The 15,172-nt window shown below is 39.2% G+C and overlaps 1 protein-coding gene across 2 annotated transcripts in view; it reads left to right on the plus strand.

Moving 5' to 3' along the window:
* The first annotated feature begins 269 nt into the window (after positions 1-269).
* The window catches only part of Cwf19l2 (CWF19-like 2, cell cycle control (S. pombe)), a 75,645-nt gene continuing 60,742 nt past the window's right edge, over positions 270-15,172 (plus strand). Inside the window, exons 1-4 of one of the 2 annotated variants that reach the window (XM_006509865.2) lie at positions 270-868; positions 6,644-6,754; positions 8,007-8,129; positions 14,547-14,660. In XM_006509865.2, coding sequence (XP_006509928.1) covers positions 776-868; positions 6,644-6,754; positions 8,007-8,129; positions 14,547-14,660 — 441 coding nt within the window. In that variant the 5' untranslated portion in view covers positions 270-775. The remainder of the gene's footprint in view (positions 869-6,643; positions 6,755-8,006; positions 8,130-14,546; positions 14,661-15,172) is intronic. The other variant, NM_027545.2, reaches the window with a different exon arrangement.

Genomic DNA, 15,172 nt, shown 5'->3' on the forward strand with positions numbered 1-15,172 from the left:
TGGAAATGGAGCTAGAGATGGTTTTGATGATCCCTGTGAGTTCCTGGATGTGGCCTTAGGTCCTTTGCAAGAACAGTTAGCACCTAAATCACTGACCCATCTCTCTACCCCAGTTTTAAATATATTTCAAGACACCCATCAAAGAAAAATACTGAACTTTTTTTTTTAATTACTTATTTTACTTATATGAGTACATTGTCACTGTTTTCAGACACACCAGAAGAGGGCGTTCAATCCCATTACAGAGGGTTGTGAGCCACCACGTGGTTCCTGGGAATTGAACTCAGGACATCTGGAAGAGCAGTCAGTGCTCTTAACCACTGAGTCATCTCTCCAGCCCCTATACTGATTCTTAAGAGCAATTTTTGTTTTTCCCTTTTCCCCCCACGTTCTGACTTTCTGATCAGGTTCCCTTCAGGTTGATGCACAGTCACAGGAAGTCAGGCAAGAAGGGGGAAGTAAGTAACTTCTAGCTTACTGGAGTGTTTTAAGAGTCCTATTGAGAAATGAGTTAATATATCGCAGGGCTCATAATAACGCATGTTTATATTAACTCAGCGCTTAGCGAACCTAGTACATCTGAAAGATCAACTCTCCAGCAGGCTACAAGTTTCCGCTGAACCTTTCACAGGCGAAACATTCGGAACTGCGCCTGCTCTGTTGGCATAGTAACGCCCCTTCCCTACTATTTTGAAATGCAGATTCGGTTTCTAAATTACGACAGTCGTAAACCGAGGTTTCCCGACGGCGTCCTTGCTTTTCGACGGCAACAACTATGGAGGCGTTTAGTGTAAGATTTGAAAGTGCTAGCAGTATCGAAGAGCGAAAAGAACAGACCCGTAATGCCAGGGCCGAGGTGTTACGCCAGGTATCCCGGCTTTGGAGAATTTTCTTTCTTCCTTTTTAAAACTGGGGTTGTACTAAGGGCTTCTGCATGCTAGGTAATCGCTTTCCGAGATTTAGTTCTTGAAATACTTTCGTTTTATAAATCTTACGGTTTCGGAATGTTATTTAAAAGTTGTAGGACTTGAGAATCCTGGGAGATAGTCCACTCACTTCTCTCGTTACTTCGGTATCTCACCTTGTCTGATTTTGGTCTTTTTCCAATGCAGTTGTCTTCTAAACGCTCGGACCGGCTCCATTTGCTATTTCTCTCCGCAAAAAGATTGATTGGTTTCCTTCCAGTTTCCTTAGTTTTTAAGCACTCTTGATATTTCAGCCGCCTGGATTGCTCAGTTTCTGTGTCCAGTGTCACATCCGAGGACTCTTCTTACCAGTTAATTCGAAGCATGAGTCATTGCCCCGGCTTATTGGAAGTAGGACACATTTGAATACGTTGGTGTTTCCTCCACGTTTTCCTTTCAACTCCAGGCTTAGGCCAGCCTTTACTGATTGAAACACTGTTTTAGCATAAGAGACTCAGAATATGTGCTCCCCGACCCCAGGTTTTGGAAACAGAATTCTCATTAACATTGAAATGTATGGAGTTTATAAAAACGGAAGAAGTAAATTATTGAACAGTTATTGACAGTTATTCCTGATTAATTGTGACAGTGAAAAAGATGAATTTGTAGTTGAACAACGGAATGTTCCGTGACTATGTTTTGGGTTTTTTGTTTTATGATAAAAGAATTTTAAATAAGTTTAAATGCATATAGAGAGTAGAAAATAAATAGGAAGAATGAGTAATGCCTTCCTTCAGTCACATTTTAAGGGGATGGGTGGGCAGTTAGTCTTGGTCAGATAAAGCATCATGAATATTGGCTGATTTCAAAATAGATATAATGAATAATCATAATGACTGTCTGTTTGATATTTCAAACAGTTTTTGGAAGAAACTCTTTGTCAGCTGTGAAGAATTTTAGACAAATCTACATACAGTTTGATAAGGACCAAAGTCAGCTTAGGAATTTTGACAGATGGATGAGAAAGCAGAAGAAACTTCTTGCATTGTATTACTATTGTTGACTGCTGACTAGAAATTAGCCATATGGTTCTTTCTTTTTAAGAGGATAACTTTTCTGAGTCAATTGTATTGGCACTGTCTATTTTGAAGGCATGGAAAAAGGTCAGATTTATAACTTTTGGGAAAGTCTAAAGAACTAGCCACAGTGACAATGAAGGTTAAAGTGATTCCAAATCCTATTTGAGACAGAGAGAAAAGAGGATATATGTTAGTCTTGTACTGAATACTGTGTGTGATTTGTACCCAAATTTAGTGAAGATTGGTAGTCCCAAAGGAAAGCTATTAATAACTTCCTTTTATTAATCATTTTGTTTATCTTTCAAATGTTATTCCCCTTCCCAGTCTCCTCTTCACAAATCCTTCCACCCTTCCTCCTCCCTTTTGCCTCTAAGAGGGTACTTCCCCTTCCACCACCCACTCCTGTCTCAGTCCTCTAGCATCCACTTTCTCTAGGGTATCAAGCCTCCACAGCACCAAGCACCTCCCCTCCCATTGATGCCAGATGAGGCAATAATCCTCTGCTACATATGTAGGGGGAGCCATGGACTCTTTGGTTGGTAGTTTAGTTCCTGGGAACTCTGGTTAAATTGATACTGTTATTCTTTCTATGGGGTTGCAATCCTCTTCAGCTCCTTTACCCCTAACTCTTCCATTAGGATCCCCAGGCTCAGTTCAATGGTTAGCTGTGAGTATCTGCATCTCTCTTAGTCAGGTGCTGGCAAAGCCCCTCAGAGCTATACCAGGCTCCTGTCTGCAAACACATCTTGGCTTCAGCAATAGTAAGGGGGGTGGGGAGTGTGTTGGTGTCTGTGGATGGAATGGATCCCACAGTGGGGAGGTCTCTGGATGGCCTTTTCTTCAGCCTCTGCTCCATTTTTGTCCTGGCATTTCCTTTAGATAGGGACAATTATGAGTTAAATTTTTTTAGATGGGGTAGGGGTTGGCCCCATCCCTCCCATGGGGGCCATGTCTATCTACTGGAGATGATCTCTTCAGGTTCTATCTTCCTACTGTTGGCTATTTTGGCAAATGTCATCCCCATTGGGTCCTGGGAGTCTCTCGAATTCCTGGTGTTGAGGACTTTCTAGTACTTCCCCAAGTTCCCCACCCCCACTGGTACTTATTTCTATTCCTTCTCCTGGGCCTATGGACTTCTCTCCTATCTCCTGTCTCTTCCAATACCTGGTACTGCCTCCGCTGGCCCCTCCTTTCCTTCCCCGCCCCTTTCCCACCCAGAACCCTCCTTTCCTCTGCCTCCCGTGATTATTTTGTTCCTCCTTCTAAGTGGGTTTGATGCATACACGCTATGCCCTTCCTTCTTGTTAAGCTTAATATGATCTGTGGGTTGTATCATGGGTATTCTGAGTATTTCAGTTAGTATCCACTTACCAATGAGTACATACCATGTATGTTCTTTTGGGTCTGGTTACCTCACTCAGGATTATATTTTCTAGTTCCATCCATTTGCCTACAAAGTTCGTAGTTGTCATTTTAATAGCTGGGCAGTATTCCATTGTGTTAATGTACCTTATTTTCTGTATCTATTCTTCCGTTGAGGGACATCTGGGTTGTTTCCAGCTTCTGGCTATTATAAATAAGGCTGCTGTGAACATAGTGGAACATATGTCCTTGTTATAGTGTTGGAGCATCTTTTGGGTATATGCCCAGGATTGGTGTAGCTGGGTCTTCAGGTAGAGCTATTTCCAATTTTCTGAGGAACCATCAGATTAATTTCTAAAGTGGTACTAGCTTGCAATCTCACCAGCAATGGAGGAGTGTTTGTTCCTCTTTCTCCACATCCTTGCCAGCATCTGCTGTCACCTTCATTTTTTATCTTGGCTATGCTGATTTGTGTCAGGTGGAATCTCAGGGTCATTTTGATTTTCATTTTCCTGATGACTAAGGAAGTTGAACATTCCTTTAGGTACTTCTCAGCCATTTCTTTAGTTGAAAAATCTATTTAGCTTTTTACCCCATTTTTAAAAATATTTTTATTAGGTTTTTTCCTCATTTACATTTCCAATGCTATCCCAAAAGTCCCCCATACCCTCCCCCCCAATCCCCTACCCACCCACTCCCACTTTTTGGCCCTGGCATTCCCCTGTACTAGGGCATATAAAGTTTGCAAGTCCAATGGGCCTCTCTTTCCAGTGATGGCTGACTACGCCATCTTTTGATACATATGCAGCTAGAGTCAAGAGCTCAGGGGTACTGGTTAGTTCATAATGTTGTTCCACCTATAGGGTTGCAGATCCCTTTAGCTCCTTGGGTATTTTCTCTAGCTCCTCCATTGGGGGCCCTGTGATCCATCCAATAGCTGACTGTGAGCATCCACTTCTGTGTTTGCTAGGCCCCGGCATAGTCTCACAAGAGAGAGCTCTATCTGAGTCCTTTCAGCAAAATCTCGCTAGTGTGTGCAATGGTGTCAGCGTTTGGAAGCTGATTATGGGATGGATCCCCAGATATGGCAGTCTCTAGATGGTCCATCCTTTCGTCACAGCTCCAAACTTTTTCTCTGTAACTCCTTTTTTTTTTTACCCCATTTTTAAATTGGGTTACTTGGTTTTCTGGAGTCTAACTTCTAGAGTTCTTTGGATATTAACCCCCTATCGAATGTTGGGTTGGTAAAGATCTTTTCCCAATCTGTAGATTGCCATTTTGTACTATTGACAGTATCCTTTTCCTTACAGAAGCTCTTCAGTTTCATGAGGTCCCATTTGTCAATTGTTGCTCTCAGAACCTGAGCCATTTGTGTTTTGGTTAGGAAAACTTCCCCTGTGTTGATGTGTTCAAGGCTCTTTACCACATTCTCTTCTATTAGACTCAGCATATCTGGTTTTATTTGGAGGTCCTTGATCCATTTGGAATTGAGCTTTGTACAAGGAGATAAAAATAGATCAATTTGCATTCTTGTACATGTACACTGACCAGCACCATTTGTTGAAGATGCTGTCCTTTTTTCACTTTTATGGCTTTGGCTTCTTTGTCAAAGATCAAGTGACCATAGGTGTGTGGGTTTATTTCTGGGTCTTCAATTCTATTCCATCAATCTACTTTGTCTCTATACCAATACCATGCATTTTTTTTTTTAATCAGTATTGCTCAGTAGTACAGCTTGAGGTTAGGGGTGGTGATTTCCTTAGAAGTTCTTTTACTGTTGAGTTCTTTTAATGTTTTCGCTATCTGGGGTTTTTTATTTTCCCATATGAAATTGAGAATTACTCTTTTCATATCTTTGAAGAATTGTGTTGGAATTTTGATAGGGAATGCATTAAATCTATAGATTGCTTTTGGTGAGATGCCCATTTTTACTATGTTAATTCTACTGATCCATGAGCATGGGAGATCTTTCTTCTGAGGTCTTTGATTTCTTTCTTTAGACACTTGAAGTTCTTGTCATACAGATCTTTCACTTGCTTGGTTTGAGTTACTAGAAGATAGTTTATATTATTTGTGACTATTGTGAAGGGTGTTGTTTCTTAATTTCTTTCTCAGCCCATTTATTCATTGTGTAGAGAAAGGCTACTGATTTGTTTGAGTTAATTTTATATCCGGCCACTTTGCTGAATTTGTTTATCAGGTTTATCTGTAGAATTTTTGGGGTCCCTTATGTGTATTATTGTATCATCTGCAAATAGTGAAACTTTGATTTCTTCCTTTCTGATTTGTATCCTTTTGACCTCCTTTTGTTATCTAATTGTTCTAGTTAGAACTTCAAGTACTATGTTGAATAAATAGGGAGAGAATGGGCAGCCATGCCTTGTCCCTAATTTTAATGGGATTACTTCAAATTTCTCTCCATTTAATTTGATATTGACTGTTAGTTTGTTATATATTGCTTTTGTTATGTTTAGGTATGTGTCTTGAATTCCTGTTCTTCCAAAGACTTTTAACATGAAGTGGTGCTTTATTTTGTCAGATGTTTTCTAAGTATCTAATGAGATGATCAAGTGATTTCTTATTTCCTTTGAGTTTGTTTCTATTAGTAGATTATGTTGATAGATTTTCTTATATTGAATCATCCCTGCATCTCTGGGATGAAGCCTACTTGATTGTGGTGAGTGATCATTTTGATGTGTTCTTGGATTTTGTTTGCAATAATTTTATTGAGTATTTTTGCCTCAATATTTATAAGCGAAATTGATCTGAAGTTCTCTTTGTTGGATTTTTGTGTGGCTTAGGTATCAGAGTAACTGTGGCTTCATAGAGTGAATCAGGTAGTAGTCTTTCTGTTTCTATTTTGTGGAAGACTTTGAGAAGTATTGGTATTAGGTCTTCTTGAAGGTTTGTTTAGATTGTTTATCTGGTCCTGACTTGACTTTGGTACTTGGTATCTGTCTAGAAAATCATCCATTTCATTTACATTTTCTAGTTTTGTTGAGAGTAGGCTTTTGTAGACTCTGATGATTTTATTTGAATTTCTTCAGTTTTAGTTGTTATGTCTCCCTTTTCATTTCTGATTTTGTTAATTTGGACACTGACTTTCTGCCCTTTAATTATTTTACTTTTTTTTTTTTTTTCAAGTTGTTTCTATAGTAGTAGAAGCAAACTTTTTGGTAACAATAGGCCATTTACTGACTTAGGAATCATACATGAAAGTGCTACCAGTTTTGTTTTTATAGTTGAAAAGCAGTTGTATCAATTGTCAGTTTGTCTTTTTGCATTTTATTGTTGTAGGCCAAACATAATTTTGAGAAAGAACAAAGGGGTGAAGAACGTAAGCGACTTCGGGATGAGGACACATGGATGCTTCCTGATGTGCATGAGCGAATTGAACAGTTCTCACAGGTGAATGTTAAAGGATGTGCCGAAATGTAAAGATAGGATTGATTTTGTTCATTTTGGTAGTTTGAGGAAGGGTATCTATGTAGCCCTAGCTGGTCTGGCACTTGTTATGTAGAGGAGACAGGCTGCAAACACACAAAGATCTGCCTGTCTCTCTACCTTCCAAGTGCTGGGATTAAAGGCATGGCTTATGTCTTGAAAAAAAAAAAAAAAAAAAAAACCAAAATACTATTCAAGTAATATTTGGAACAATTTTTTTCTTTAGTTTTCGTGTGTGTGTGTGTGTGTGTGTGTGTGTGTGTGTGTGTGAGAGAGAGAGAGAGTGTGTGTGATAATGCGCGCACATGCACGTCTGTCTGTCTATGTGACTGTATGCATGATGTTATATATGTTAAGGTCAGAGGACAAGTTGCCTAAGTTCTTTTCTACCTTATGCATTCTGGGGATTGAACTCAAATTGTCAGTAACATCTTTACTATAAGATCGTTGTCATTATTGAAGTTTATCTCTTCTATCAACAAAATGTGTATCTTGACCAGAGAGGTTCACCATAATATGAAAAGCTTTTGTTATTTGTGTTGCCTTGTAGATTTAGTTATAAATCTGTGGTCTATTTTTCGGACACTTCTAAATCTGAAAGGACAATGTTTTACAATTTATATCTTTTTTTCCCCATCAAGCCTTCTTTTCTATTTTTATAATTTTTGAGCAGCTTGCCTTCTGGCATGTGCCTCACACTGGTACAGTTTTTTTTTTTTTTAATTAACAAATGTTAATTTACATTTATAGAGTACACTATGTTTTGGTCTGTGTACACTTACAAAGATTTAGTTGAGGTTATGTGCCCATCATCTACTCACTATTTGTTGATATTAAATTGAGAATATTAAAACTCTGTTACTTAGGAATTTCTAAATGCTTAATATGTATTAATAACTGGTTTTATGTATATAACTGTATTTATTTGATAATATTGGACATATACAAATAATGTAATTAAAACTTTCCTCATATATTTTCCTTGTAAGAAATCTGAGCTACTTCATTAATTAGTAGTGCTTATTTTATAGAAAGTATATTAAGGTTTCTTGGAGAATTTTATATTTTTCTAAGTATATGTAGAGTCACAATTTTCATATTTTTCCATGGAAGATGTAAAGTCTCTTGGAACATAGATTTTTCTTCCTATTCAAAGTATCTTCCTGTTAAAATTAGGTAAGGTTAAATTCCCTTTACACTTGTTCAAAATTATTAGGAACATTCTGAGAAGAAAAAGAAGAAAAAGGACAAGCATTCAAAAAAAGTGAAGAAAGAGAAGAAGAAGAAGAGGAAGAAACAGAAATGTCAGAAACAGAGTGAGTCGACTGACAGCTCCGCAGTAAGTGGGCACCAGGATGGGACTCTGAGGCTGGGGACCATGACTTTAGGGGCAAGTGTGTAGGAATTGATGGGGCAAGAGACCTTAAAGTATTACTACTTATAGAAAGATGTCAACAAGACACACACTTGGAATTCCATGGGGAATACTGGCTATGTAGATAGTTGGTTCCAGAAAATTGGATATCATTTAGTCATCATTGTTGGTGGAGATGTGATGATTATAAAATTCTCAGGAGAACTGAAAGGTGAATGCCTGCACTGAAAAACTGCATGGGAAGGAGAAGAAACCATTTGTAATCAAGTGGCTGAACAATTATAAGGAACTGTATTAAAAAATAAGGGAAAAGAGTTTTAAAACACTGGGGTCTTTTTCTTTTGTATTTCTGTTTTCTTCGTAGAAATTAATATCTAAGTCTTCAAAGTAGAATTTGTTTATTTGTTTATCTTTTGGGCCAAAAAGAAGACAGTTTTGGGTACCAGTTCTAGTCTGTGGGGACTCAAAATAAATGAAAGCATGCCATATCTTTTATACTTATTTTCAAGAAGAAAGGGGCTATGTGTAGACAGCGGTAGCCTAGAAATGTTTAGGATTGATTACTTCTCCAAACAAAACTGGGTTCTTACAGCAGGAAGGAAGCAAGATTTTGAAGCCAAGCAAGATAGGTTTCTCTGTAGCACTCCAAATGTGTGGTGGATAGAGACTGGGAAAGGGAAAGGAGCAGGAAAGATGGGGCTCCTAGAGCATTACTTGGTTATTCAGTTGTGAAGGTCACAATTAGATCTGATTTAAGACTCCTGGAGGAGGAGGAGGAGAAAATAACAACAAAAACCATTCTTTTAGTTTTATTTATTTTGCTTTATTTGTTGTTTTCAAATTCTGTTTTTTTTTTTTTTTCATTAGAAATGTGGACACTGACAATGCCTCTTCAGTTCTCCTTAGTTTTACATCAGCCCCTTTGATTTGACTTGTAATTCCTGCAGAGTAACTTAATTTGAAATGAAATTTGGTCGATATGTGCCTCAGAATGAGTTTGTTATAGCTAGGACTGGAGCTGGGGGCTTGGGGTTCAGGTGGGCTCCCAGGGCGGTGATGTGGTGATTGCTACATCGTATATTTGACTAGTGTTTTGGAATTAAATATCAGCTTGACTGGATGAGTAAGATGATCCTCTGATTTCTGATTTGATGATGCCAGGTAACTCACTTTAGACATTCAGCAGAAGAAACAGGCTTTGTGGAAGATGATAGGATTATGTGTTCTTGAATTTAGCATAATATTCAAGATGGTGATTCAGTCACTGAAGCTTTAGTTGGACCAGGAAAAAAAACCTACTCAAAAGCATAACGATGAATATAATGGTCCCAAAGGAGGATGTAGCAAATATAACATGCAATAATGAGAAGAGTTTCCTCTGCATGAGTATTTTAAAATGGAGCAAAGATGGCAGAGTACATGAAGGAAATGTAGAATAAACATTGAGGGTTAGAATGGAGGATATTTTGAAAACGCTGAACATGAGTCATCAACAGAAGTGAGGTTCTGGAGACAAAAACTGGAATGCCTTCCTGAGGTTGATGAATTTTGAAGAGTTGTTGCTAGATTAGTGTGGATGATAATTAAAAGTTTAGATAAATGTTTGGGCTTTTACTTTTCTAGTAATTTTTGTCTTAGAAAAAGGAGTAGGAAGATGAATTGCTACTACAGGGATACATAAGGCCAGGAACTGTTGCCCGCCCCCCCGCCTCAAAAAAAAAAAAAAAGGTTTGGATATGAAATCCTTCAGCATATGAATCTCTAGGCCTCAAGGGCCCTTTCTTTGAAGCAAATCAGAAGGAGAGTGAGATCAGATGCTTGTAGAAGGACCTGCCTTCAGCAGGAGGAGTTGATAGGAGGTTAGACCAAGCACAACTATAAATAATTTTGCCAGGAAGTGTGTGTGTGGGGAATAAGTAGGAAGCCAAAGTTACCTTACATTTCCTAAGGTAAGAGAAGAGAGAATTTGTTTAGAGTATACGAAATGTTAACTCCTATGAAACTCCAGGAGGGTGCAAAGAGAAATAATGGGAGGTACAATTATGGTTTGTATATGCTCGCCACTATTAGAAGGTGTGACCCTGTTGGAATAGGTGTGTCACAGTGGGTGTGGGCTTTAAGACCCTCGTCCTAGCTGCCTGGAAATGAGTATTCTGCTAGCATCCTTCAGATGAAGATGTAGAACTCTCAGCTCCTCCTGTACCATGATTGCCTGGATACTACCATGTTCACACCTTGATGAGAATGGACTGAACCTCTGAACCTGTAAGCCAGCCCCAAATAAATGTAGTCCTTATAAAAGTTTGTCATGATGTCTGTTCACAGCAGTAAAACCCTAACTAATACAGAAATTGGTACTAGGGACTGGGGTATTCCTGTGATAGGCCTGACCATACTTTTGTTTGGAAGAATGTGCATTTTGGGACTATGGATTTGGAAAGCAGTGGAATTCTTTAAATGGGGCTTAATGGACTATATTAGTAGGAATATGGAAGACTTTGTTGTTCAGAGTAACTTGAACTGTGCAGACCTGGTTCAAGATGTTTCAGGGGAGAATTTCAGTATGTGGCATAGAGACTGTTTTTGTGATATTTTGGTGAAGAATGTGGCTGCTTTTTGCCCTTGTCTGAAGAGTCTACTTGAAGCTAAGGTAAAGAGATTTATATTAATTGCATTGACAAGGGAAGTCTCAAAAATACGAGCAGACTGTTCTCTGGTTGAGTCTCATGAAGAGAGCATTTTGAACAAGCATAGTAAGCTTAGGGAGGAAAAATATAAAATACATGGTTTCAGTATTAAATGGAGTTGAATCCTGTGTTCTAGGAGAAAGCAGATTAGGGGAATGGAACTTTGGAGCAAAATCCTACCCAGCTAAATTTAGATCCAGGCATGATGATACACACCTATAATCCCAGGAGACAGTTTTGCAGATCTCCCAGTTCAAGGTCACTCTACAGTCCAAGATCCAGGACAGCCAAGCTTAGGCCGTGAAGCAGTTGGAAAACAGGAAGCCAATGATAATATCATAGAACAAGGGGCCCATTTTCCAGCTCCTGCAAGCAGCAGAACATGGCAACTTCAGCCATGTTGCTCTGGCTTTAGAGTGAATAATAGACAGGACTACTGGGACAATTGATGCTGGTTACCTGGAGCTAAGAAATTAGCAGTGATTAAGAAGAGACCAGCAAGCCGGGCAGTGGTGGCACATGCCTTTAATCCCAGCACTTGGGAGGCAGAGGCAGGCGCATTTCTGAGATCAAGGCCAGCCTGGTCTACAGAGTTAGTTCTAGGACAGCCAGGCTACACAGAGAAACCCTGTCTCGAAAAACAACAACAACAACAAAGAAGAGACCAGCATCACTGAGTTGAAATCTGGGAAGTATTTTCTGAGAGCACAAAGAAACTGTGTTGCAGAGATAGCCGAGGTTGTACCTTGTGCTGTAGCTGTACTTGATAATCTGTAAGAGTTACCCAAGTGGTACAGGTTTTGAAGGCACGAAGGGGTCATGAAGAACAGCTGAGACTTGGTACTATGAGAGGCCATGGAAGACCATTGGTGAAGGTGCAGCCCCAGTTGTAGCTGGCAGCTAAGGAATGAAGGGGCCATGCAAAGGAATTGAGGCTTGGGACCTTGAAGAGAGCCTATGAGAAACTATTGGTGAAGCCTAGTTGCAGCAGAAGACCCCAGTGTATTGGAGATGCCAGTACTATGGAATGATCACCAAGAACAGCTGTGGTAGTGGAGTGGATCAACGTGAGCTTAAGAGTGCTACAGAGGGCAGAGCTGGAGAAGTGATGTCAGCCCTTTGGAGGAGCCCAGAAGATCATATGTGGATCCCAGACACTGGAACAAGAAGCTGTAACACTAAAGTTGACTTAGAGACCCCAAGATGTTCAAGATGCCAGAGCTGTAAGATACCTGCTGAGGAAAGCTGTTTACAGGGGCTGGAACCAACCTGGGAGAAATAAGTTTGTTGTAGTCAACAAAGATGTAAAAAGGAATTATAGATCTGAAGTCTTCTTTGACATTAGCCATAGAGATGCAGTGTTTGGTGTTTACCCAGTTGTTTTCTTGTCTTGCTTTGGAGATTACTGTTAAGTGATTGGATGAATGTTAGAAGAGACTTCGAACTTTGGGCTTTTAACATTGTTGAGACTGCTATAGACTATGGGGATTTTGGAAGTTGTACTAAATGCATTTTGCATTATGCTATGTTTCGGTATGGCTCCCATAGACTCATGTGTTTGAACAAGCCTATGGGGGTCGGGGGTATAATGTTATGGTTTGTATATGCGTGGCCCAAATGAATGGCACTCTTAGGTGTGGCCCTGTTAGAATAGGTGTGTCACAGTAGGTGTGAGCTTTAAGACCCTCATCCTAGCTGCCTAGAAGTGAGTATTCTGCTAGCAGCCTTCAGATGAAGATGTTGAACTCTCAGTTACTCCTGTACCATGCTTGCCTGGATGCTGTCATATTCATGCCTTGATGATAATGAACTGAATCTCTGAACTTGTAAGCCAGCACCAAATAAATGTTGCCCTTATAAGTATTGCCTTCGGGCCTGGAAAGGTGGCTCAGGCTCATTGGTTAAGAACACTGACTGTTCTTCCAGAGGTCCTGAGTTCAATTCCCAGCAACCACATGGTGGCTCATAACCATCTGTAATGGGATCTGATGCCCTCATCTGGTGTGTATGAAGAGAGCAATGTCTCATATACATAAAATAAATGAATAAATCTTTTAAAAAAAAAAAAAAGAAAAAAGAATTGCCTTGGTCATGATGTCTGTTCACCTCAGTAAAACCCTAACTAAGACAGGTACAAAGTAGGCAAAAGTGACTGTGGCTTCTACAGTAATTGAACTTACTACCTAAACCAACTAAGGATCAGTAATGTTAATTCTGGTTTCATTAGTGGCATGAAGTTGCCGGTGGTTTTTGCATTTGTCTGGGTTGGAATGTTAGTGATGGGGTGCCAAGTGGCTCAGACTAATGAGTTCAAGTGATTGGTCAGCATATGGTAAGACAGAAAAAAAAAAAAAACCACCAACAAAAAACCTCACTGTAGAACTGCTATGACAAGAACATCTAGAACTCCAACTTCTTTATTATTTTACTTTATTTTAGCAAATTGGTAATCTTCTAAAGAATGTACTAATAGTTTCAGTCTATAAATTCCCAGTTTAGTGCATGACATCAAGAATTTTGATAGAAGCACTAAATTGCCTTGACATTGTAAACTTGAGTTAAGCTAGAAATACATATATAATGATTATTTGTAAAAAAAAAGAAAAAAAAAAGAAAAAAAAAGGTATGTGAGTATAAATGAGTTTTGTTGTTTAAATCCAAATTATGAATGAATGAATCAGTAGCATCTATGTTGCCTTGGGAAACAGTTGACAGTTGATATGGCAGAACATACTTGTATCTTAAAGGAGTAAATAGGTAGCTCAGGAGTGACAAACATTCCCTGCTCTTTCAGAGGCCTGGGGCCCACTGGTTCTTAGCTCACAAATTGGATTGCTCACAGCAGCTAACCATAACTCCAGCTCCAGGAAATCTAAACAATGTATTCTACATACACACACACATACACACACACACACACACACAGCACACCATATACACCCCCCCCACATACACACACCTCCACACCACACATACACACACACACACACACACACACACACAAACATTATACAACACCATATACACCCACACACACACACCATATACACACCACACACACATCACACCACATCATATACACACCACACACACACACATCACACCACACCATATACACACCACACACACACATCACACCACACCATATACACACCATCCACACACATACATTATATACACACACACACAAACACAAGTAAATCTTAAAAAAATATTTAGAATATTTGAATAGTAGAACATACAACAAGCCTGAGAGCCTGAGTCTCTACCACTTGCACCTATGTAAACAGCTGGGCCTGGGTGCGCAAACCAATAACCCAAGAACAATGTGAAAGCAGAGGTTTTCTGCAGCTTGCTGGCTGTCAAGCCCAAGTTTAATTAGAGACTCTTACAAGGGAATAAAGTGAGGAATAGTAGAGCAGAGTGATTGAATGTCTTCTACTGGCCTCTAAATACATGATTATGGGCATGTGCATTCTCACACACATACACATTCACCATTCACAAGCACCACACACATAACATGCACATATACATGTGCAATATTTTTTTTCTCACTGGGTTTCGTTTTGTGTTTGCTCATATGATCTCATTAGCCTCCAAGTTTCCTAACTGTATACTAGAAAGTATTTTGTAGGTCTTTTGCATAAGTATGAGAATTTGTGAAGGTCACATATATGCTAAATGTTGTTAGAGCTCTGAAGATGAGTGGGTTGAGGCTGCTCCCTCCCAGATATCTGACAAAGAAAAGACCTGGAAAGTGAAAGACAAAAGGACAGAAGAAGAATGTGACAGCCACGATATTCAGGTGAGCACCAGCCTGATTTCAGAGACAAATGACAGCTTCTAAGAACAGATGGATGTTAAACTGATGATTGCAACTTCTTCAAGAGAAGAGTTACACTTTAGCAGTAGTTTATGAATCCTTTCCACAGATATGCTAATTGCTGATGTTCAGACTGGCCTCCTGCTACCGAAAATGGATCTCATTTTTGCTGCAGCCATTCAGAATTCTCCCAGCTATGGTTGTTGGCATTTTCCTGGTTTACCTAACACTATTCTGAACCTCCTATGTGTGCCTAGTTCAGTTCTTTTCTTTCTCTTCCCCTTATGTAATAATTTGCTTATCAGTGCTTGCAATTGAATAGTAAGTACATTTTGAGTTCTGGTTCATATACTTAAGAAAGAATATAATTTACCCACTTAGCCACAGATGAAGGGAGAGAGGTAAATGTTAGATTGTGTGCACTAGAATCTATGTTGGCTGCTTTTTATACTTTTTATTTTGTTTACTCCTTAAAACAAACTTGGAAGGTGAGT

Source organism: Mus musculus, chromosome 9 (assembly GCF_000001635.26).
Source record: "Mus musculus strain C57BL/6J chromosome 9, GRCm38.p6 C57BL/6J".
NCBI lineage: Eukaryota > Metazoa > Chordata > Mammalia > Rodentia > Muridae > Mus > Mus musculus.